This window comes from Micropterus dolomieu, linkage group LG03 (assembly GCF_021292245.1).
Source record: "Micropterus dolomieu isolate WLL.071019.BEF.003 ecotype Adirondacks linkage group LG03, ASM2129224v1, whole genome shotgun sequence".
NCBI classification, from domain to species: domain Eukaryota; kingdom Metazoa; phylum Chordata; class Actinopteri; order Centrarchiformes; family Centrarchidae; genus Micropterus; species Micropterus dolomieu.
This window is the reverse complement of record NC_060152.1, coordinates 24,842,287-24,867,662: the sequence shown is the minus strand read 5'-3', so window position 1 is coordinate 24,867,662 and position 25,376 is coordinate 24,842,287. Positions and strand designations below refer to the sequence as shown.

The window sequence follows — 25,376 nt, the reverse complement described above, 5'->3', positions numbered from 1 at the left end:
AGAACTGATGTATCTCAGAGCCGATCAAATAGTGAAACGAGGGCAGGAGAGAGAAGGAGAAGTGAATTACTGTAGGAGGAAGGACGGAAGGTTTTATGAGTAGGAGAAAGAGGAGAAGAAGAGAGTAAAGGAAGAGCAAGCTAAGGAGGAGACGGCAGAGGTTGAGGACATAGGAACTAAGAGGAAAGCCAATCCATTAGCACAGGTCACAACTACACCAGCCGGTCATTGACAGAATTTATTCAATCCTTTGCTCAACGTTGTGCCCCAATAACAGTTTTCTCAGTAGTCTAACTGTATGATTCTTTTTAAATAAAACATATAAATTTTCTCTTTGTCTCACATGTGGAGAAATATTTGCCAATATTGCTGTGCTTCTGACAATAGAAATGAACATGTACACCTGTCAAATATGTTACAAAGTACAAAATTGTGTGTACAAAACAAAAAGAATATTTGAAAATAGCTTATTTTAGGTGATAACATTGACAGTTCAGTGCATAAAACAAAAGAAAGGCCGCGGATCACTATTATACAGTAGCTTCACTGGTATTCAAAAGAGCTACTGAACTGTTATTTTCTATGATACAATGATGATAAATAAATTCAATCAGTGCACATACAATTCAGTTTTTTTCCCTTGCTGGCTGGCTTTGGTATTGTGTGGCCCACACAAGACTAGAAAGGCGCTAGACAAGTATAGACCATTTATCACTGACCTTATATGCAATGAGGGGTTGTCCTGATTAGTTTATTGTTTTATTGTGAGTTTAAGGTGTGATGAAAGTCTATAACAAAACGTATCTTCATCGATAAACTGTGCTCACTGTGTATTAGTCCAACACAATACTTCTATTTATTTTATCTATCTGAAGCCATAACATTTAGTTTGATGTGTAGTAGATGTAAAAACAATCTGCATAGAAAACCTTTGACTGTTGTTCACTGACCTGTAACCTAGTTATCCTGTCTCTTCCTCTGACTTGGTTTAGGCTAACAGTAGTAATGTTACCAGTGGGATGGTCCAGAATGCAGTCGCCTTGCTGTGTAATCTTAGTGGAGATGCAGTCTTGGACCTGGATCCGCTATACAAACAAGGTACAGTAAAGAGGGAAGATTTAACTTCTGTTACACCAGTGTTATTTATTAGTGAGTGAGTTAAGTCCTTGAGGGCTGTCCTTGTTTGACCCTAAGACGCAGTGTGGCGGTATCATGTATCTACTCTGCCAGCATTAGTTATTGTCATGTTGCTTGTTGACATCTGCTGTCCTCCTGCTGTGTGTGTGTATGTGTGTGTGTGTGCGCATAAGGCAGAGGCAGTGTTTTCTGTCCTTCAGCTATGGTGCAACTCAATAATGTTAGAATTCCGTGTCGATTGCAAGTGATTCAAATTCAAATTTATGGTGTGTGTCCTCCTGGAGTGAGAACATTTTTCAGTTAGGTCATTTAACACCTAAGAGCTTGTCTTTAATTAGAAGGAAGGAATAGTAAGTAATAATCTTAGGCAGGGATCCAGCCTAAATCTATCATTAGAGAATGAATGAAGTAACTTAAAGAAAACATTTACAAACACTGAGCGTGTGTGTGTGTGTGTGTGTGTACCCCAAGTTCAACGCTGTAATTGCAAAGCTCGGCGGCAATGAAAATACAATATTACGTCATTTCTCATATTTCACTCAATATTTTCTGTCTGATTTGGTCTATCCATCTTCTCCTCTGCACCCTCTGCCTCCCCAAATCTATCACTCCTTTCTCTCCCTCTATTTCCATTGGGTCAGCAGTGCGGCAGTTCAGTAGTCAGCATCATTATCATCCAATCAGCTCTCCTCTCAACAAGAAACTGTCAACCCAGCACTAATACTGGCTGGGCAATTAACGCTATCTCTCCGCTCCTCTCCTTTCCTCTCCTCTCCTCTCCTCTCCTTTTGCTTACTCTGTTGCCCTTTGCTGTATTAACTTGTTCTTCTCCTCTTGTTCCATTTCTTTTCCTCCTCTCCTACCATGCACTTTTCCAATCTACTCTGCTCACATCTTGCCCCATCAAATCATCTCTATCCTTTCCTCTGTTCCCATTTTGCCTCCTCCCCAATCCTCTATTTTGGGCTCCTCTTCTATTTTCTCCTCTCCTCTTCCTCCCTTCTTTTAGTTGCGGTGCACTCCAGATCAGTGTGGCGATGGCAAGAAAGAACGGAGAGGAGGAGAAGGGAGGAAGCGTGTATAATTGGCTTTTTAAGGTGTGACAGAGAGGAGGGGAAGGGTGGTGTGTGAGCATGTGTGTGTGAGCGTGTGTGTGTGAGCGTGTGTCTGTGTGAGCGTGTGTCTGTGTGAGTTTATGTTGAGAGGCAATGAAATAGACAGTGAAGAAGAGCAAAATAGGGAGGTGTTTTTTTTGTGCTTGTGTGAATGTATTAGTGCTTATGCTTCTGTGTATGTGGGAAACTAAGAGATGTTTGTGTATGTGGATGCGAGAGCACCGTGTGTGTGTGTGAGAGAGAGAGAGAGAGAGAGAGAGAGAGAGAGAGGAGATGAGGTTTATAATTGGGCAGATTTGCCTCCGACTGAGATAATACCCCCTGGGGAATGAAGACATAGGGAGCAAAGAGAGAGAAAGGCAGAGATAGGGAGGGAGAGCAGAACAACAGAACGAAAAAGAAGATGGCAAAAAGCATGAGAGAGAAGAGAGAGGGAAAAGATGAGAGAGCCAGGAAAGCAAAATGGGAGGTGACAGAGTGGGACACACACACACAGAATGTGGTGCAGAGACAGAGAGGAGGCAGGATAGAGGAGAAATTTTGAGGTTGAAGTGAGTGACAAGTTGATAGACGGAGAGATAGAGTGAGGCGGGAGGGCAAGATTAACCTGATAGGGGAGTAAGAGACTCTTCCTAAACAAAGTTCAAAGTGTGAACATGTAGGAGACTAATGTAGAAAGTCTGGTTGTAATCTGATTGTCTAAACATATGAAGTCTAAAGCTTCTCTACCGAGAGTGAATTTGAGACTCATTTTGTGGGCACATAGATTTGATAAGGAAATGAACAGAGACAGCAGAAATGATGAGAAGTGTTTGTATCCTGAGAAACCCCTGAGTTTGGTCTTCGGCTGAGGTACTGACAAGGTGTCCGTTAAAAGCGTGCTTGTAATTAATTAAAGGGGCTCCATGTGTCTTCAGAATCCTTTAAGGTCTTTGAGGTTCCTCTCTGTGTTTGATCCGCCACCAATCCTTGTTATTTCTCTTGACCTTCTGCGAGAAGCTCAGAGGACTTTTTTAGGTAATTGCCTCTGTGCCGGTGTTACCTACTTTCTGTGGAACTTGCATCTATAAATTGCCATTGGAAATTGATTCAGGCTTGGGTTAATTTCCCCAAACGGTGTCTAAAAAATTCTATAATAGTTCTTCCACACTGTGTCCATATGTGTCCAATCAATAAAAATGCCCCCTGGCATAATTTATACCACAAAGATCTGTCTTGCATATTAATATTTTTTATATTTGCAAGAACCCAGGAGGGCACTGGATTGACAATTCTACATAATGGTAATCAATAAGTTACTGATGACAGTAAATCTAAGCAGTTTTGAAGTGTGTCTTGAGTTTATGCTGTTCATGGCTTGCATTCATACCTGTGCAGTTTGCATTGCAGTCCAGTGTGAATAAACAATTATAACATGTGGTGATTTTTTCCTAACCTTAAACCCAGAACATTTTAACTTTAACTAACTAGTTTTATTTGTGTCACTGTTTAATTTTGGGGGCTGTAGAAAAGACTTATAAGTTATCTTTTGAACAGTTATATGGGATGTATGCAATGCATTGACAAGCAACCTGTTATGTCGTTGGGTATGAAGTCTATTTTGGTATATATTTTTTGCTAGCTGGATGGTTGTGGTCCTGTAGATTCAATCAGGTTGGTTTCTTGATCAATGCATGAATGCTTAATACTGAGTGCACTACAGAATATGTTGGTAGTGGTCACTTCTGTTAGCCACAGGGTGGGACCAGACAACATATAATGAATAAAATAAGTTTTCTAATAATTTTTTATATATCTATGTGTTGATGGAAATTAATAACACAAAAAGCATTCTCATTTAGATATTCAGTAAGCACATCAAGCACATACACAATTTCATCATGCTATACTTCACTCCATCCTTGAAGAAGACTTACCCAGATGTTGCATACATTATTGGGGAAAATCACATTATTGAAGCCACGTACAACCTTTAATTAAAGTTTATTTAAATTAACTGAAACATTATCCATTAGTCATATGTTATCAATTTAGTAGAGGTTTTCCTGTCCCCAGAAAACTTTCCTAATTTGCTTAGACAATAATGCTGTGAGCCATCTGTCCTGTTGATTCCCAGTAGAAAATCATTTTACATGGTTTATAAATAGATGATACTGCAAAGCATTGTAGAGTGTCTATTTTTAACCTAGTTAAAGTCCAAACTCTAAAATAGGACAGAGCACAATGGTTTACACTACATTATTCCTCCAGTCTTAAAATGAGCACATAACATTAGTACATATGACATTTTAAAAATGTACTTGTTGGCATTGACTGATAGACGCTACCACCAATATGATAACATGATTACACAGGAATCAAGCAATTTCTGATGTATAGCTGACTGAGAACCAGAACGGAGCCAAACCAAGATAAGTCTGGATCACGCTGCACAAACATGAAGTAATGTTATGAAACTTTTCCTTTCCTGTTGTCCCCAAATACAGTGGCTGTTTTAATATATAATGAATCTGCAGTGCTAATAAATGTGGGTCTCTGTTTTGACCATGTATTCGTAATGAAATGTGTGCAACAACACTAAGTACACATCAAATCGCACATGCTATTTTTGTTCATTTCTATGAAAAATATAAATATATAATAATAAATATGTCAGTTGCTCACGTTAGTCTTTGAATTATTTTTCATGCAACTTTGTGAACTGTTTGTGCTCAGTGCATTCCCAGGATGCCTCTGTCTCCCACACTCCACAATGATTTACACGGTTTAATTTGGGAAGCTGTATGGAATATGGGTCTATAAAGTAAAGTTGTTGTGCATGATTTAATCAAGGGTACGCACAGAGGGTCAAGCATGCAGAAATGTCTTGTGCGTTGGAAATGTGTCAAATGTTATGTTGGAGACTGCAGTTGGAAAATGTGTGTCCTATGACGTCCAGAAGACGCGGGATTCAGTCAGCTATCTATCTATGAATCTACAGTGCAGTACAGACTCTGCTTTGCTGGCATTGCTGCTGTAGTCAGATTCCTATCTAAATGTCTTTTCTGGTTGAAGTTTTGGTTTTGTTTGTTTATTCATATTATTGAGTTTAAATCTGTAATGCATTTAGCCATTGCTGGTGAAATTCAGTCAGATGAGTATATTGTATGCATTTGGAATTAATGTTTGGTATGCTTCGAATTCCTTTTCCAATTTCCAGCTTTGACTACTTCCTTAGCTCTGTAGATTTTTCTTTGTAGCCGACTTCAAAACTATGTGTAGCTTGACCTTTGTACATTATTTGTATATATTTTTTATTTATATTTTTCTATTGTGCTGTAACCTTTCAGAAATACATGTGTCCCTTCAACATAGCAAAATTGTAGCAGATTTTTATGGTGTTGACTCGGCCAGTTAGAAAATTAGGACTATTTCTATACCCTAAAAGTCCATATGATCACTAGTTACAAGCACTGTGTGTTGTATGTATATTCCCAATATGAGCATATGCTTCAAATATTTAGGTACACAGTCAAAGAGTAATTTTCCTTTTGATTACTTATGCAGCTGTAAAGCTTGGTTGATAGGTGGCTTAAATATCAGGATCAGATGGCTGTGTATAGTGATGGCTGCTACTCTCAGCAGATAATAACAGAATAATATTATTAACATACACATGAGCTGAACTATCTAGAACAGGACTGCACTGTCGGATTACATTAACAGCAGAAGAGATCTTTGTTTGACTCAACAGTCCCAAGTAGAGCAGTCTGTTTATTTAAATATGAGGCTTGACAAAGCAACAGTTCATCTCACTGACAGCAGGCTAGCTTAATAGCTTTCTAGTGTCAGCAGTGTTGCACTTTCACTCACACAAATAAACACACACACAACATCTACATTCTAAATAAAGATCTATTGGAATAGAAAATAACACTGGGTGTATTTTCCCCAGTGAAGACAGTGATTTAATTTATTTGTTATTTAACTGTTACTTTTTTTGTGCATAGAAATGAAAATAAGGTAGAACTTTGGACTTATTGATAGGCACTGTACATTTATTGGAACCCATATGTCATTACAGACAGAGCAGAATTTATCTAGTCTTCACATACAGAGGTGTGTCTCAGGGGCAGAAGCCTGCAGTAGCAAACTACGTTTCATGTTAACTTTAATGAGCAAAGGAACATGGTTTTGCACTTTAGTAAGAGCTATTTATTAACGGCTTGGCAAGGGTTAGCAGCTTTACAACATGTTCTACATCGGACAGTTTTCTAGGGAGGTATAAAGTGAGGTGACAGGGAAGTAGAAGAGATACAAAGAGAAGAACAGAATGTATTTTTAGATCTAATTTGAGTTGTCTTTTGCTGCTATTTGTGTTACCATTCTTAGGACTTGGATGTGTTGATACTATCAGATTGTCGCAGATGAATTCAAACTGCACAGCTTCGAGTGCTGTTTAAAGAGTTAAATGTTGAAGGCAGCTATTTTTCTCTGCTGGGCATATTGGTGCCAGTGAAATGCTAATCGACCTAAAAGGGAGAGTGTCCCTCATGTTGTGCAGGGGCTATCGATCTACTGTGGAGTCGAACCAGAGCCTGCAGCTACAGACATTTACTCAAGTCAGGCTCAGGTGTACCGTTGTGTATTTCCAACATACATGTAGGAGAGAGTGGGACGTGTCTTAGTTGTTTGAAACGTAGAAGTAGGTTGATTTGCTTGGTTACAATCTATGATGGGCATTCATGTTAATGATTTAATGAGCTTGTGAGCAAACTGATATTTTTGTAAATGTGATATTTCCTAGTGACAATGAAGAGACAGGCAATAAAGATACATGTTTCCTGTGCAATGTTTACACCAGAGTGTAAAATATAGTTGTTTTGGTACCAACAAGTCATTGTATCCAAAACTCGAGTGACTGTATCCAATTGCTTTTCTTCTACTGCACAGGTCTAATAGAGGTGGTGGTGAGCACCCTCTCAGAGGCTGCACTATTTCACCTGGATGGAGAAGGGCATGGGAGGAAGGTCAGCCATCTTGTTTTACAAGCCCTTCTGGAGCTGCTTCACAACATCTTAAAACAAACATCTGTTGTTGTCCGCTCCGCACTGCAGGTATGGACACTCACTGCCCTCTCTCCAACAATGGTCATCAAGCTGCCTATGAGCAAGGCATAGAACTAGGGCTGGGCAAGTTAAAGCGTTATTATCGCGTTAACACATTAATTACTTAACACCGACAATTATTTTATCTCACGTTAACGCAGTATTTATTATTATTATTTTGAAAGTTCGTTGCTCTCTGGCTCTGAATACACACATACAGTCAAACCCTGGGTCACAGGAGGGGTGGGATGTTGATCAGCCTGCAATCACCCACCCAAACAAGCCGTGGAGGGAGGCTTCGGGCAGGTGCAGCGTGTGGGAGAAGTAGATAGACAAGCGAACAAATGCCATAGCGAAGTGGATAGCTAAACACTGCATGCTGATTAGTATTGGGAAGATATCGATCTTAGGAACATTCTTAAAATCGTAACGTAGTTGCTTGGCCCCGCGGGGTTGCTCTTTGCTCCAGTGATCAGACAAGGAGACAAGCGCTCCACGAGTAAACGGCAGGCGCTCTATGGATAGTAACCATGGCAAAAACTTCTGTGTGTTACACAGCTGTAGCCTATTTAACTTAAGTTAAAATTATAGGCTACATAACTTTACCTGATAGACCTACATGGAGTTTTGCGGGGATGCTCTGCCATGCGAATTCCCTCCTGTTGATGTCCTATTTAGTCAACAGTGATAGATTCTGGAAACTCACAAATAGCGAGGATACAAAAGTTCAAAACAATTCAACTTCTAACAGGGACACTTGCTACTGAACAAAGACTGTTTCTGCTGCTCCCTTATGAAAGAAAAATGTTTCTGCTGATACTTGTTCAGAAAAAAAACAAATAAAGAGATCTCTCTGATCGGGGTGGGAATCACCAGATGCCCCACGATACGATATTATCACGATACTTACGTCACAATATGCTATTATTGCGATTTTAACAATATTGCGATGTATTGGAATTTATTACTTTTTTCCAAATTTAAATTGTGTCCCCAAAGGAAAACTCCTTTTCTAGTGGACTGAAAAAGCTATTGATTTTATTATTATAGTGCCAAAAAAGTAAAATTCTCATGTACAATTTAGATGATAAAAGATCAATACTTGGCGTTTGTGTACCGATATTGTACAGTATTGCCATGGAAAATATCGCTATACTATGCTGTATCTATTTTTTCCCCCACCCCTAGACTCTGACTCTTGATAAAAGGTAATGCCCTGGCAGTGGCAAATAGCTTGTGTTTTATATATGATTTGATTACATTAATGTTTAAGTTAGGATTTACAATATTTTATTGCGACTGTGTAGGCTAAAGGGCATACTGCTGGTAAAAAAGCACCTTATTTGTTTAAAGAGTTTGCAAACCACGTTATCGCACTTTTGTGTAAATAGCTGTACATTTAAATTAAAAGTGTGCAATACACTACTTTAGAATTCATTATTCAAGTTTGAGCATAACAATGCAATTAATCGTAGAAAATCATGCAATTAATCGCAATTAAAAAATTTTAACCGTTGCCCAGCACTACGTAGAACAGATCTGAAAATGCATTGAAAAACATTTTGGCCTCCAGACCCATATTTCAGCTATTAAATGTTAAAATTAGCACAGTATTTTAAAATATGCTCTACTCCAGAAACAGATTATAATCAGTCGCTACTACAGTGACTGTTTTATTGGGTACTTGGGTATTGGGGTATTGGGTTTTATTGAAACATATTGAGGCTCTTGAAGTAGTTTAAAAAACAATATCATATATTTTTTAAATGGTTGTTAGCTGTGTGTCAGTTGTTTTACTGCATCATGTTACACTGGTCTATATAAGGTGTTGTATTTCCCACATTGGTTCACCAGTATTTACCAGTTTCATCTCTGTTGAGCACAGAATCACAAAGTCAACTCCCTCAAAATGTTGGCCTTGTATCATTTCTCGTGGCGTGTCTGTATGTCCATTGATGTGTGCAGTGGAAGCTAGCAGGTTTAAGCAACTGCAATATTGAAGTTGTGGACTCAGGAGAAAGTGGATGAGGTCCCGAGTCCGTGGGACACACACACACACGCACACATTCACACATTCATACTCACAGGCATACACAGAGGGGCCTGTCTGGCTATGTCCCTGCGGCCTCATTATCACCACTGGCTTTGTCCTCAGCTTGCCTCCCTACACTCACGGACACACATTCACATACGATCACACACACACACCAGCCCCCATCTCCCCATACGTGCACCCCAGCCCAGCACATACATATTAATGCATGGACAGGGGGGTGGGGGGGCTAAAAGGGGAGGCAGGGTAAAAGACTGAGTGGAAGAGGGAAGGACAGAAGAGGGAGAGGGCAGGATGGAGAGACAGAATGAGAGACAGAGATGGAAAAGGGAGCAAGCAGAATGTGCAGCAGAAATCAATTCTATGAGAAATGCAAAGCTCATTAAAAAGAAAACTTCTGCCCAAACCAAATTCATTTGGGTAATAAGGTCTGATAAGGAGAGAGGACGTGACTAGACCGCTCTCCCAAAACTATTACTCCGTTGGTCGAGAGAGAGAGTCAGAGAGAGAGTCAGAGATTATGTATACTACAGAAGAAAAAAGAGAAGGAGAGAGTGAGCATAACCAAGAAGAATTGGCTTTGGGAAAGAGAGAGAGAAAATATGTGTCAGTATTAATCACATTATTCCACTGCTAATTGGCCTGAAGTTCCACTATAGGCATGAACTAAACTAAAATAAGCGAAAGTGAGGGACAGAGGTCCTAATTGGGGAGGGGGGACTGAGATCTTAATGAGAATGAGATGCAATAAAAATGACTTGATGTGACAAATAGAAAATTGTTAGGACCACATCGAATGTTAAAGGAGAATTAAAATAACACAACATGCAGAAAAACTATTTCCTCTTGTAGTCTATTTAGTCTTTCTCTGTCTGTCTCAGTCTGTCAGAATCTGTCTTGGCAGGTCTCTGGATCCATCATTATTGACTGTCAAATCTCTATAAATGATTTAACGTGTGTGTGTGTGTGTGTGTGTGTGTGTGTGTGTGTGTGTGTGTGTGTGTGTGTGTGTGTGTGTGTGTGTGTGTGTGTGTGTGTGTGTGTGTGTGCGTGCAGAGCCAGAGGCTATCTTGTCCAGCAGCAGCGATGGAGGCAGCAGAGAAGCTGCTCCTGGAAAACCGACCCCTGAGCCAACTCAGCACACACCTCATTCACACGGTGAGACCAACACTCACAGTGTGTGTGTATATCTGAATGCCTTGCATTCGTACACATATTTTCTGTTTTCTCCTGCATGCTTGTTTGTGCACTGTATGTCTAAATGTATGCCTGATACAGTGAGACAAACTGTGTATGCATGCTTATTATTGCAAGGAAGTGTGTGAGAGAACATGCTTGTTTGTCTGGTTAATTGATCCTTTATGTTGTGTCAGGTCTCTGGGTGTGATTTCTACCTGAGTAATACTTGATAATTGGTATTAGTTAGCAGACAGAGTGATACAAGTACTGATACAATATAAAGATCTCTAGTTCAAATCAACTGCTTACATTGAAAGTGACACCTTATGCAGCACTTTTCACCAGTTGCTAATGCTGCAACTGGTCCCACAAATTAGTTTGAACTGCTCATAACAAGCCAGTCTGATGTCCACGTCAGTGCTGTTAAGTAGGTAAAATGCAAAATTTCTAACACAACTTTTCCTGTCCTTTCTTCTTTAAGATTAGACTAACCTGACCAGTAAAACCATCTGCCACTGTTATGGTAACTAACAGCTTCTGGCAGCTTCCTCCCAGACTAAATATGTCAATAGTCAAACCTAACTCCCATTTCTGACTGCACTGTAAACAGCAACACTACTGACCAAGCTTTTATTAAATGTTCTTCCTTAATTAGCTGTCTTCCAAAGCAGGGTGCATACGTCTGTTATGGTAATGAAGTTAATCAAGCAGTCCTACAGTAAACTAATTTCAAAGAGACAAATAAAATGCTTGAAATGCATTTTCATGCACGGACTCCGAGTCTGTCTAATTCTTTCAGACAGTTCTGTTAAAGTTACAGGTTACGTAGTTTTCTGCAAACGTACTGACTCTGCTACATGTGCTTCAGTGTACAATGTTTAATAAATGAACTATGCTCCTTGCAAACTGTTTGATGCAGATGATTATTCTAGTTTACTAAAGTAATTATACTACAGTTATTACAAATATTACTTGCAGAAATCTGCAGACAAGGCTGTCACATCTGTAAGTACCAGCACAGAAAGTGATGCAATCTGAAAAATAGTAAGATAAGAGTGGGTACAATCTTGGCCTTTCCTGCTGAGAGAAATGTGGAAATGTTATCGCAGTAGGTGTTATCGGGTTAGGAAAGTGGGGGGTGGAGGAGAAGAGGAGATCTCAAGGGACACCATAGAGGTTTTTACTTATATATACTTGACACATTGAGTGTTGGGTGGGCGTCTGACACACCCCCGGCTTCCGCTCAGCCCCTTTGCCCCATGGGAGATTAGTGGGATAGAGAAAGAAGCAGCATTAATCAGAATCAGAATCAGAATCAGAAATACTTAATATGGTCCTTGAATCTAATATCATTAAAACTGCAAAACTTGCTTGTGTTAAAAGAATACAGTTCTGAAGAATAGTGGTCTAATGATTTACACAGTGTATGAAGTTAATTCATCTGACAAGGGGTCAGTTACCATTTGTGTCTAAGTGAACATCGATCCTGGATGCTTCCGTGTAACATTTGTCGATGTTTACCTGATATGGCCTCCAAATAAATTGATTCAAATAGAGTAAGTAGTTATAACTGTTAATGTAAAATTTTCTATAAATTATCATTACAAAGCTCCAAAATACCATTACAACTCAGGCAAATTTGTAATTTTTTCACATAGTGGCTGTGATTATTAATTGTAAAAAATAATTATCTTGAAAGTGTGCTTTAATATACTGAGCTGTATGTGTGAAAAGTATCACTTCATGATTTCATATTTCATTTAATATTGTATTTATCATCTGCACTGTAAGTACACCTAGAAGAAGGAGAATTCAATCAGTTGCTTCACTTTATTTTGGCCCATGGCCCATAGCAACCACAGTAACATAAATAGAAACATGCTGCATGAAGTTATTTCATCGTTCCATTTATTAACAGATTTTTTCTCCTTGTAGCTGTCCACTGAAAACCAGGAGGTTTGGGAGGAGTCTATTCAGTGTCTGTCCCTACTTGTCCAGCTGTATGGAGGGGAGGGTTGTGACTGCCTGTCACCTTCCTGCTTGCAAAACTTTTCACACGTGCTGCACACACACATGCACACTGGGACTCCCCGAATCCAACGCACAACACTTAGGATCATCAAACGACTGGTGAGTACAGTATACATTTAGGTAGGCAGACACACACAGAGACACAAACAGACCAACATCTGTGCACTTACATAGAAATGTCACACATGTTAACACTGCTTGTATGACATTTAATCAAATATCAGTTTGTGCTCTGTGCCCCCCTTTTCAGGTGCTAGTTTGTTCAAATCGCAGCACTGAATCCTTTTTGAATATCTCTGTATGATTCAAGAATCTTGGCCCTGTGTTTGTTTGTATTTTGAGGGTTAAAATATTAACTGCAGAAGGAATATATTGGAATAATAAAAACAGACTCAGTGCAGACAGCCCTGCTGTGCTGCTGTTCTGAAAATAGAGTGTAGTTTCACCAGAACAAGACAGAAGGAGCAAGACGGATGGGGAGAAAAGGTGTTGGTTTGTATCTGCCTGTCACTCTGTTTGAATGTCTGTCCAATTTTGTCTGATAGTCAAAATGATTTGTAGTTCAGGCCAAAGACTCGTCTGACTCTGAAAGAGAACACACTGCAGTAAAGCAGGTGGAGATTTATTGAAGCTTCTACTACCCAAAATGTGCTAAATAACATTAGCTCCATGTGGAAGCAGCCAACATTCACCAGGATTTCACAATTCACTTATTCAGGTAGAAATTAAATGAAGGCAGTCAAACAACATATGTGGTATATATATCCTGCCTAACATTCCTAGGAAATCCTATAGGATGATTCTGCGGTACTACATTTACCCACAGTGTCCACGCTACTTGGCCAGGGTTTGCATCCTTTCTCTGGCCAGAACAATGAATGTTGACTTTAATAAACCATGATGGCAGCATGCCTGTAACCTTAAAATTTGGTTGCCTAAATTTAAGCATGCTTAAGTTGTCATGCTACTGACACAACAAGATATTTAAAAAATGTGCCAGAGCTTTGCAGAATTGTCCAGTATTAACTTGAACAGCAGGGTAAAAGAGGGGCAGGGTTGGTGAGAGCAGTCCAGTGAAAATTCATCATAAAAAGTCAACACGACCAGTTTGAAAAATTGGATGGTTTTTCTCTAGACCCCTATGAATTATGTAAAATGCATTCCTAATGTTTTGGCTTGGCCGCAGGGTCATGAAATAGTTTCTGCACGTGGGACACAAGGTCAGCTGTCACCCTGACATCATATGATCTGACTGAAGGCTGTGCCTGGAGGGGGGCGGGGGGTTGCATGTGTGCAAGAGTGCGTGTGTATTTTTGATTCCTCTCACTAATGAGTTCCAGCCACCTGAACCACCCACACACAAACTCCGTCACACACACGCTCACAGACTTACCTCTTTCTCTTTTTGTGTCTTTTGTAGCAAATTTGTCCCCTTGTGCAAACTCCCTCATTACCCTCTGTGCTAACAGCTACAGTAACATCAAGGTGTGTATTCTCGATCCTGCTCACCACCCTGAGCAACACACACAAAACTATGTGTGTGTGTTTCAGCCATTTCCTCATAGCTAGTACATGAGTCACTAAGCAGCTCATTGCTAGGAGAAGAACTAATTTATTTGCCCAAAAAATACCCATCTACCATTCTGCACATTTCGTTATTTGACTCATTGCACATTTAAATTTAAAAGATTTAAATATTAAAGTTCCCTCAGAGAACTGTTGCAATACTTTCCCCCCGTCTTGTGCCTTTTTCCCATAGGAGTCCAATAGCTAAAGTTTTAAAGAAGCTGTTTAAAGTTTCAAGAAAGCCTGAAATCAACATCTTATAACTGTTTGCTAAGTTGACTTTCCTTGAATCTCATTACCAATTCACAGAGAACAATATGCAGCTTTGAAAGAATGCAACAGACATTCGTTATCCACAAATCACACTTTTTCACAGATATACCATCACAGAAACACAGTGACTCACATTCGCTCTCAAACACACACCCACACACAAGTGCCTGCCCTTTAACAAAGGCTTTTTAATTATCTTCCATTGATTTCATGGCTCCGCTAATCTCAATCAAAGATCCCGGTAATAGCTTGGAAACTGAAAAGGAGGAGAGAGGGAGAATGAATCAAGTCTGAATTAGTGAAATTTTCAACTTGTCTTTTTTTTTCTCAACACACAACTTGGAAAGACTTAAAAGGGGAATGCTAATTAAATGAAAAGGGATTCGTAAGAAGTTGTCAGGGAAATAATAATTTATTATTTCTTTTTAAACAGTTTTATTACTGTACAAGCATTTATAAACCTAGTCGTCTGCCTCTGTCAACACTGAATTTATGGTGTTCAGTGATTGGTCCCCAAATATGAATGCACATGTGTGTCTTTCTCAAACTCATTTCACATATAAACTGCCATAAATCCATTATGTCAACTTGTCCAACACAAATAGTGTTTATTAATATGTATTATTTAGTGTAAATTGAGTTAACACACTACAGGATATTGTTTTCAATGCTGTCCTGTTCATACTACACTCTTATGTCTAGAAGCTTCCTCCTTTCTCATCTCCAGAGGCTGAAATATCTAAGCACAGAGTCTCCAAAATGTCAAAGCATATTATGTCCAGTTATAGTGACATTTTACATGTTTGAGCTGGAAACATGGAAAAGTATTTGTCCATCATCCATCCATCAGTCACTCAGTTGCAGTGCTTCCAGCTTGGCCAGTTGTTCACTTGGAAGTTGAGTCATTTATGACAAAAATATCTCGTGTGGCGAGCTGGCCAAAAGTGGGCAGAGCCACGTGATTGTGTCTGAAGTGAACCGTATAAAAATGTACATTTCCAAGCAAAGTCTCTATAGGTGGCACGGATTGAACTAAATAAACACATTCAAGTTCAACAAGTTTTCAATTTCATCAAGACAATGTCCCAATGCCTGAACAAGTGTTACAGCTAGCTATGTGGTTTGGTTATGCATCATAGGAGAAAGCCCTGGCACCCATTGTGTTGAGGTTGATGGCTAGTAGCGCCAGTACACCTGCTGTGTAAGACCGCAGGGAGCGAGGTGGACTGTAAGTCTGTAGGAGGCCTGTGAGATAAGCAGGGGAGAGATTGTGGAGAGCTTTGAATGTTAATAATAAGATTTTAAAGTTAATCCGTTGTGACACAGGGAGCCGGTGTAATTGAATCAGCTAGGGAGTGACATGTTCTGTGGACTTTGAGCGTGTAATGATGCCTGCTGCAGAGTTCTGGATGAGTTGAAGTCGGTGAATACCTTTATTGGGGATGCCTGTTAGGATCGCATTGCAGTAGTCAATGCGTGATGTGACCAAAGCATTGATTAAGACTTCTGTGGAGTGTTGCGTTAAAGCAGGGCGTAGTCTGGTGATGTTTCACAGATGGAAAAGGGAAATCTTCATCCTCGACATTGTTCGTGACTGGAGAAAGAAAGGGTACTGTCCAGGATAGCACCAAGGCACTTAACCTACTACTGTTTCATCTCGTGTCGGGCACAGACCTGGCAAGTCGCACATATTTGTTGTTGATTGTTGATCTTTGTTGTTGTATATTTTTATGTTGTCAGTTTATGTATTTATATGTACACAATATTCTCTTCCGTTGCGTTACTTCTGCACGGCACAGACCCAGAACAATGCACATGTATATATCTGCAACGTTGTTCTTCCATTCCATATTTATATATTTCTAAATTTATTTATGTTGACTGTATGTTTGTCTACGTGTAGCACCTTATCACCACAGCAAATTCCTCGTATGTGTAAAACACTACTTGGCAATAAAGCTCCTTCTGATTCTGATTCTAACCTGTGTGGAGACAAAGTGTAGATTTAGGACCAGTGAGCAGCTCAGACTTCCCACTGTTGAATTTTAGGGAGTTGTTTGTCATCCATGTATATTATGGAGACAGGCAGTGGGGGTGCTGGAAGCGAGAGTAGAACTGGGCTTAGTGCATCTGCATAACAGTGTAATGGATACCATAGTGCTGCTGGAAGATATAGTGCGAGCAGGTAAATAATAAACACACGTGGCCCCATCACTGAACCTTGTGGTACTCCGTGGTGAACTCTGGACCTTTCTGGCCGGTAATTCTGAATTAGAATAAAATGTGTCCTGTCTACAAGATAGGAGGGAAACCACTGATTCACTGTGCTCCCTCTCTCTCGTTCTCTGCTGTCAGGTACATTATCACTTGTTTGAAGTTAATATCTATTATGATGGCCCTAAGCTGTCTTTCTGAGAGGTAACGTCTATTTGTCTGTCTCTTGTCTCTCATCTGACTTTGCGTTCAGAATTACAGAGTCAGGGTGTTGGTCAGGTAGAGATGGGGGAGAGGAGGATGAAGAGGGAGGAGAGGATGAAGACGGTGGAGGGCAGGGATGGAGAAGGGATGATAGGTTGGCAGAGACACATAAATGTCCCCTTACCCTGCTGATGGGGAAGGCGAAGTGTGTGCGTGCGTGTGTTTGTGAAAAAAGTAAGCGGGTGAGGGGAGTGTCTTTGTCTCCTCCTAACCCCGTTGCCTAGCAACAGCCATGCCGTGTCACGGGAGAGACAGAGGTGATGATGACACCAGAGATCAGAGAGAAAACACCAAACACGTGGACATACATCCACTCAACACACACACACACCTTAAAGAGACATAGGCAACACAGTTTTTATCATTTATTGGAATAAATTTGTTCCACAACAAACTGTCACCGTAATATTAAATCAGATCTTAATTCAGAACCTAACTTTGCAACAGTAAATGCCGCCTTTTTAAATGGAGAACCAACCTTAACACACACACACACACACACACAGAGCAGTCTGTGGACCAGGTGTTCCTGGGTGGGTGTGGAGCCTAGACATCTTGGTGTAGGGAGACATGTCAGGACAGGAATACAATCAGAGGGATGACAAAGACAAGCTACATGACGTAAGTAAGGAAATTCAGTGAAGGAAGAGAGGGGAATGCTCTTTAGCTGACTACTTAGTAGAATCCAGAGTGTTGTATAAATTCAGCAGTAGAATCAAAGAGTTAATTCATGGACAAACAAATAACCACTACTGAGGAGCAGTAAGGAGTGCAAGAATCAAAATGACAAGAAGGAAAAATTAAAGGACTTATTTGAAAAGGCACTAATGTAACACAGCGTGTGGGTGTGCATTCAGCTGGATTTTTAGCCAATTAGCTCTATGATCAATTTACTTTGAAATGTCATTGACAAATGATCGTGATGCCACTCAGCAGTTGTTTGTAGTAACTTGCAAAATGATTTTGTGACAGACTAGTGTTTCTTATAATGTAGTGGTCTATGGGATGGTTTTCACTGGTGCTGTGAAAAGAAAACAAAGGATGTGAAAATTATATTTCCAATGTACAAACGTGTCATCATTGGTTTCTTATTATTATAGATAATGGTTATAGTTGCTTGTCTTCTTCCTCTTTGTCCTACTCATGTCATTTATTGACCTTTAGCAGGATGACACATGGAGGCTTGTAGGGGACTGGCATGCTTTACTGACTTTTTGGCTCTTAGATTGGACAAGTATCACTTTACAAGGTGGTGAAGTTTGTGTTTGCAAAACTGGATAAAGAACTTGTTTTAAATACAAAAAATAGAAAAGTATGTTTCCTGTTTCAGTACTGATCTGGCTGTAGCCAATTTGCAGGTCAAAGTTCACTTTTGTTCTACTTTGACAGTGTGAATCTGCACAATTGGCTAATAGAAACAGTGATGCATTGTATTTGGAACTGTTATTCTAACAGTGTGTTCTTATAAAAGTGCAGTGATGCTCTCGTACACTACTCAGTATTTATTTAGTCACATCACATCCTTTGTCGAGTGTGGACCACTGCCATATAACTAAGACTAATGTGATCATCCCTTTAGTCTTTCTCACTCACTTTACTCGTCCTCTCTCTGTCTTTCTTTAGGTGCAGACTACAGAGCGATCCGATTGGTTAGAATGTACCGAAGGGGCGGGGCTACTGAGTCTACTGCAGGATATAACTACATCCAACAGGTGTGTGTGTCAGCAGTTGGTGTGTGGGTGTCATAGAAAATATAAATTTATAAGGGAATACTAGACTATTCCATTTTGATGTAACAGATGCTTTGAATTTATCTCAGATTGACAAAATAATCTTTTTTTTTAATAACTGACCTTTTAGATGTCAAGATTTGAAGCTCTGTCCATATAAGACGCTAATTTTTGCCAGCAGTGTGTGTACTTCAGCGTTGAAACCATACCTCAAAGGACATCATTGTGGATTTAGATATTTCTTCTCTAGCCCTTTCCGTCATCTTATTATTTACACTACACTACACACATTATTAATTACATTTCTCAAAACTGATCTTTTGCGAGGTAATTGAAAGGATGCGATCTTCTGACAGGATAGTGTCAGCTTAATATCTCACAAAGAGCTGAGAGATCACATATGTATTAAAAATAAAACTTTGGCCGTAAACATGACCTACACCACCTTCATGCACCTGACAAAGTAACAGCTTCCCTCAAATTTACAAGTTTGGGAACTGCAAGGTTTGTGTACAGGGAGCGCTGCTTCGACTGTGATTCTCTGTTTAATGAATTACTGCAAGTAATGCTCACTTTTAACGACAAAGCAAGTAACATGAGCTAAATAAAATACACCAGGACATACTTGGATTGGAATTGTGGTTTATTATGTAAACATAATCTGTGTTTAAGGGAGATGTCCTGCAAAGGATGCTGCAATAAAGGCATCTCAGATGCACATGCATGAAATGTAACTCTCTGTAAAACAATGCTGCTTCCTATGTGAAGAAATCGGGTCAGCGTTAGCTGGAAATCACTGCTTGCTTTAGCCAGCAAGAAATTAGGTAAAGGTACACAGCAGATGTGAGGCAGCCAGCTAACGTTGGCACGGCTCTACTGTTGTTTACTTCGTAGTGTTCAATTTAGATTCATTGTCATTTTACACAACTTCTTCATCTGTCAGTAACGTTACTTACTACAGTCTAACTGTTATACTAAAGTGCATAGATTAGTTCAACGTCAAGCTGCGATTTTCTGAGGTGTGTCCATAAAAACGACGCAGAGTGCTCTCTCATTAGTTTGAGCATGCACATGAGCACAAGCACACGCTTGGAAAGGTCGTGGTTGCAATCTCACCAGCAGAGGCCACTGAAAACTACACATGGCCGCTTTAAAAGTATGCCAGAAACAGGGCACTAATTAGTACAACTGTTTTTTTATCTATCATACATTAACACACATGAAATATTTCAAATAGTCAAATAGTCAAAACAAATGCAACTTTCTAATTTCTTTACAATAGCTAATATTTACCAAAGATGATTCTGACAACTCTAACGTGCACTGTGTGTATGTTTTTGTGTGCACCTGTATCTTTGCATCTGGCTTCCTTTTGTGAGGATGTGGGCCGAATGTTCCCTCTTTGAGCCAAGGGTTTTGTCGCCGTAGCGACCATGCTTCCTTTGATCGCTTGATGTATGAGACCAGCGACCTGTCACACACAAATACACACACACACAGTTGCTTTCACCCCCGTCTATGTACAAACTGTCTCTCAATCACACACACACCCCGTCAGATCAATAATAAAGGTGTATTGTTGTCCTTCCATAGAGGCTCTCTCCCACACTCCCCTCCCTCTCCCACTCTTTTCTCCTCGATCACTCCTTTTCTTCCCTTTTTTTCACCCTCTATGCCCATGTCTTGCCTATTTCCCTCACCCACTTCTCCTCTCCCCTCGTCTCCTCTCTCCCGCTCTCTCTCGTTCTTTCCCTCTTCCACTTCTACTCTCCCCCCGTCTCCTCTCTCTCTTCTCCCTCTCTGGCAGATGAAAGCACAGAGCAGCTCTTGCCTTTGAAGTGGCTGAGACTGGCACACTCCCACTGGTTTAGCGGTAGGAGGAGGGGAGCAGAGGTTTTAGGAGAAAGGGCAGGCGATGAAAGGAGTTATGAGGAGAGAGAAGAGGAGAGGAAGGGAGGGGAGGAGGTGGGGTTTAATTGAGAGGATGAGAGGAGAGTGCTAGCAGAGAGTGGAGACGGATGAAGAGTGGGAAGGCGAGGGGAGATCTGGGCTGAGATCCTAACCTAAATGATGTCATTCAGCCTTTTCCATGGCAACCTGAGGAATGCCTTTTTCAAAACCTCAAGCCGCCCAAGTGTAAGGGAGGGGAGGAGCGTCACTCACGGTTCTCCATCCAGAAGAAAAGCATTGAGGCCCAAAACCTGATCCTTAGTTTATTGCTGCGTTCAGTCAAACATCAGTTGTGCAGCCCTCAGAAAACTACAAAACTCCTCTGCAAACAACAATTTTGGATTCAGCTACAATTTATGAAGGATTTTACCAGAACGCCAGCATTAATACCCTGAAACTGTCAAATTGTAAGCTGCCACTCCCCCCCCATTATTAAGGGCAATGACTCCCAAAGAGGAGAACTTGTACCCCAGGGTAGTACTTCTGCAGTTGCCAGTGGTACGTGGAAAAATATAACTCAACCAGAAGTAGCTCAACTCATTAAAAAATATATACGATTATATGACGAGTGTGTGAAAACTACACTCCAAGTGTTAGGAGTATGTATACAAACTACTACTACTACTGAAAACAAATTTCCATTATCACTATTGTCTCAAGTGACGAAATGATTGTCCACTAAGTTCTGCTGGTAACTCTCTATTGGTGGAAAACACAGGACTTCCACACACAAATGCAAATTTGATGCTAATGTAGTTCTGTAATAGCCATTCACTGTAATCTAAAACCAGTTATTTAATTTTCCGCAATCCTCCACGCAGCTGCTGAGTACCAATTTGGGACTGTGAAAGTTTGTCTTAAAACTTTTATGGATCCAATTTATGCTCTCCAAATGTACAAACTTTGAAGGATTTCTTATGCCTCTGGGAGCTGTGTTAATTAGGTTAATTATGAAGGTTTTAATCAACTAAGGGGTGGGCTTCTGCTGGTCTGGCTGTCAGGCTGCCCTCAAAGACACCTGGGAGGAGGAGAAGAAGGGAGGAGGACGAGGGAGGGAGATAAGAGAGGGAGAGTGGGGAGAGGAGGGTTCGGTTATAGACAGCCTGTAGGGTCTGAGCAGACTGGATTTTTTCACCAAGCCACAGTATTATAAATATATGAATGTTTGTACATAATCTAAAAATATTTTGTTATGGTGATCAAGCAAGTATTTGTTTTAAACCACAACAACTATGCCATATGGCTGAGTTAAAATAATAGAAAAGCCACCTACGCAAGGTCCAATATGAAAAAAATATAATTCATGATACAGATATGTACAGATTTATGTGCAAAGTAATACATGACTAAAGTATTAATACAATAAATTGTAATATTCTATTTAATGCCTTATAATGACATTACATTGTTACTATTGCCATACTAACTATTTCATTCAACAACATAAACAGGAAATAATGGAACTTGTAGAAGAAAATTTAATGTTTAGAGAACAGAGATGAATATCAGCCAGGCAAAAGGCAACTCAGCATGGCTACTGACAAACACCAGTACACCAGACGGAGGCTCAGTTGTGCTTTATGTAGGTCAGGCAGGATGTTGAGCACATTTTCCAACAAATAATGATAATAAAACTAAACGCTGCAGCTGCAGTGTACCAGTGTACAGAATATGTCCTGATGTTCACAATGGTCAGGAATTCAGATGACACTGCAAATGTTCACAATAGTTCAGTTAGAAGCCAGAGATGGCTTTGGTGCTCAGAGTGCCAGTTCATGATCATATCTAAGTCAGTCCGCCCAACACTGAACCATTTCCTGATGCAGGTGTTTTGGACAGGAAGATGCAGAAATGAATTCAATGTTCAGATTATTAGTCTGCAATCAGAAGGTGAGAGAAATACAGACCTGTAGAAAGATGAAAGATTCAAATGACTATAAGCATTACACAAACCCTTTTTAAAGAATATGTAGATTACATGACATTTGTTTGTGTTTTTGGTTATGTTTTTGGCATGTTTGCCTTTATTACAGTACAGGTTAGAGCTAAGACCAAATTTACTCCCCGCACCTTCCCTTGCTCCACTCCCATCTTCTCTACCCTAAACCCCCCTCACCGTCCACCTCCACCACTGGTTATAAGTCCTCCAGGTTTGACACGTGTCACAAATACAGCGCAAAACCCGCCTTCCCGCTCCGCAATGGCGAAAAAGCCCAGTAAGTTCTGTCTGATATGTGCTGGGTCCAGGCTACAAGGAAAATAGCACTCATGTGCTGGTAGTCTTCTCCATCCCTGTCTTGATAGGTAACAGAAAAAGCATGTGTTCTTGATAATTATGGACTGACTCAGCATGTGTTGAAGCCCACACACAATAAGGGGCACACTTAGTCATCTCCAAGGGTCTGGACATTTCCAAGGTTGTGGTGACTGATGTTGCTCTCTCTGATCATTCTTGTGTTTTCTTTGAGAGTGCTATCTGCGTGCACACAAATGTTAAAACAGAGGTGATCACAAAACGGCATATTAAAATTTATTCAGGCTTTCTCTTCGACACCCGCCCTCTCACGGGTCTCAGTCAATGAGCTTGTAGATAATTTCAGTTCTAAAATTACAAATGTTATTGATGCCATTGCACCAGCCAAGGTGAAGGTGGTCTCTGGTAAGAGAAGATCTCCATGGAGAAATGCTACGCTGGTTAGAACTCAAAAAAGCTGAACGCAGGTGGCGGAAAACCAATCTCCAGGTTCATTATGACATCTATAAAGAGAGACTTCGCATTTATAATTTAGAACTGAGAAATGCAAGGCGGTCTTTCTTCTCTGACATCATCACCGAAATAACACTAATAATGCACGTGGCCTGTTTGCTACTGTTGACAGGCTAACCAACCCTCCTGTGTCTGTAGCCTCTGAACTTCTATCTACCAGGGCCTGCAATGAATTTGCCTCCTTCTTCACAGACAAAATTCAAACAATTAGACAAGCAATCAGTGCCTCCATGTCAGTAACAGGATATGTCTTGTCCCTGTGTCCACTTAAAAGCAATTCATATAGCATGAGATAATTTGATTCTGTTAACCATAAAAACCTGGAGGACATAATACAACATCTGAAATCCTCCTCATGCTGCCTTGATATTCTGTCAACAGGTTTTTTTCAAAAATGTGTCTAAATGCATGGCCTCAGATTTACTACAAATTGTCAACATGTCTCTCCTCTCAGGTTTTTTCCCACAGGCCCTGAAAAATGCAGTCATTAAGCCACTCTTAAAAAAAGAGCAATCTAGACAGTTCACTAATGAGCAATTATAGGCCCATATCAAATCTCCCATTTTTAAGTAAAATCATTGAAAAGGCTGTTTATTCAACATCTTAGTGCTTTCTTGGCACTAAATAACTGTTTTGATGTCTTCCAGTCAGGTTTTCGACCACACCACAGCACTGAGACGGCTCTTGTTAAGGTCTTCAATGACATCCATTTAAACACTGACAGTGGCAGAATTTCAGTCTTAGTATTATTGGATCTCAGTGCTGCATTCGACACGGTCGACCACAACATATTACTAGACAGACTTGAAAACTGGGTTGGACTTTCTGGCACAGTACTAAAATGGTTTGAATCCTACTTAAAGGACAGAGACTACTTTGTGTCTATAGGTAATCACACATCTGAGCTGACAAAAATGACGTGGAGTTCCACAAGGCTCCATTCTGGGACCTCTTTTGTTTAACATTTACATACTTCCACTGGCTCAGATTATGAAACAACAAAATATGTTACCATAATTATGCAGATGACACACAAATTTATATAACCATTTCACCAGGGGACTATGATCCCATACAGGCACTGAGTAACTATATTGAGCAAATCAACGATTGGATGTGCCGGAATTTTCTTCAATTAAACAAGGATAAAACTGAAGTTATTGTTTTTTGAGCCAGGGAGGAACGATTGAAAGTCAGTGCTCGACCTCAATCTGTAATGTTAAGAACCACAAATCAAGACAGAAATCTTGGTGTAGTCATGGACACAGACCTGAATTTGAGGAGCCATATTAAGACAATTACAAAGTCAGCCTACTATCACCTGAAGAATACAGTGCCTTGCGAAAGTATTCGGCCCCCTTGAACTTTTCGACCTTTTGCCACATTGCAGGCTTCAAACAAAGATATAAAACTGTAATTTTTTGTGAAGAACCAGCAACAAGTGGGACACAATCATGAAGTGGAACGAAATTTATTGGATATTTCAAACTTTAACAAATAAAAAACTGAAAAATTGGGCGTGCAAAATTATTCAGCCCCCTTAAGTTAATACTTTGTAGCGCCACCTTTTGCTGCTATTACAGCTGTAAGTCGCTTGGGGTACGTCTCTATCAGTTTTGCACATCGAGAGACTGAAATTGTTGCCAATTCCTCCTTGCAAAACAGCTCGAGCTCAGTAAGGTTGGATGGAGAGCGTTTGTGAACTGCAGTTTTCAGTTCTTTCCACAGATTCTCGATTGGATTCAGGTCTGGACTTTGACTTGGCCATTCTAACACCTGGATATGTTTATTTGTGAACCATTCCAGTGTAGATTTTGCTTTATGTTTTGGATCATTGTCTTGTTGGAAGACAAATCTCCGTCCCAGTCTCAGGTCTTTTGCAGACTCCATCAGGTTTTCTTCCAGAATGGTCCTGTATTTGGCTCCATCCATCTTCCCATCAATTTTAACCATCTTCCCTGTCCCTGCTGAAGAAAAGCAGGCCCAAACCATGATGCTGCCACCACCATG

General features: G+C 40.2%; 1 protein-coding gene across 3 annotated transcripts in view; it reads left to right on the top strand.

Annotated features, from left to right (window-relative positions):
• Positions 1-25,376, top strand: part of ulk4 (unc-51 like kinase 4) — a 163,185-nt gene that overhangs the window by 56,861 nt on the left and 80,948 nt on the right. For 2 of the 3 annotated variants that reach the window (XM_046043690.1, XM_046043691.1), the window contains exons 32-36: positions 993-1,098; positions 7,185-7,348; positions 10,449-10,550; positions 12,507-12,701; positions 18,543-18,631. In XM_046043690.1, coding sequence (XP_045899646.1) covers positions 993-1,098; positions 7,185-7,348; positions 10,449-10,550; positions 12,507-12,701; positions 18,543-18,631 — 656 coding nt within the window. Of the gene's footprint in view, positions 1-992; positions 1,099-7,184; positions 7,349-10,448; positions 10,551-12,506; positions 12,702-14,022; positions 14,088-18,542; positions 18,632-25,376 lie in introns of all 3 variants that reach the window. The other variant, XR_006824288.1, reaches the window with a different exon arrangement.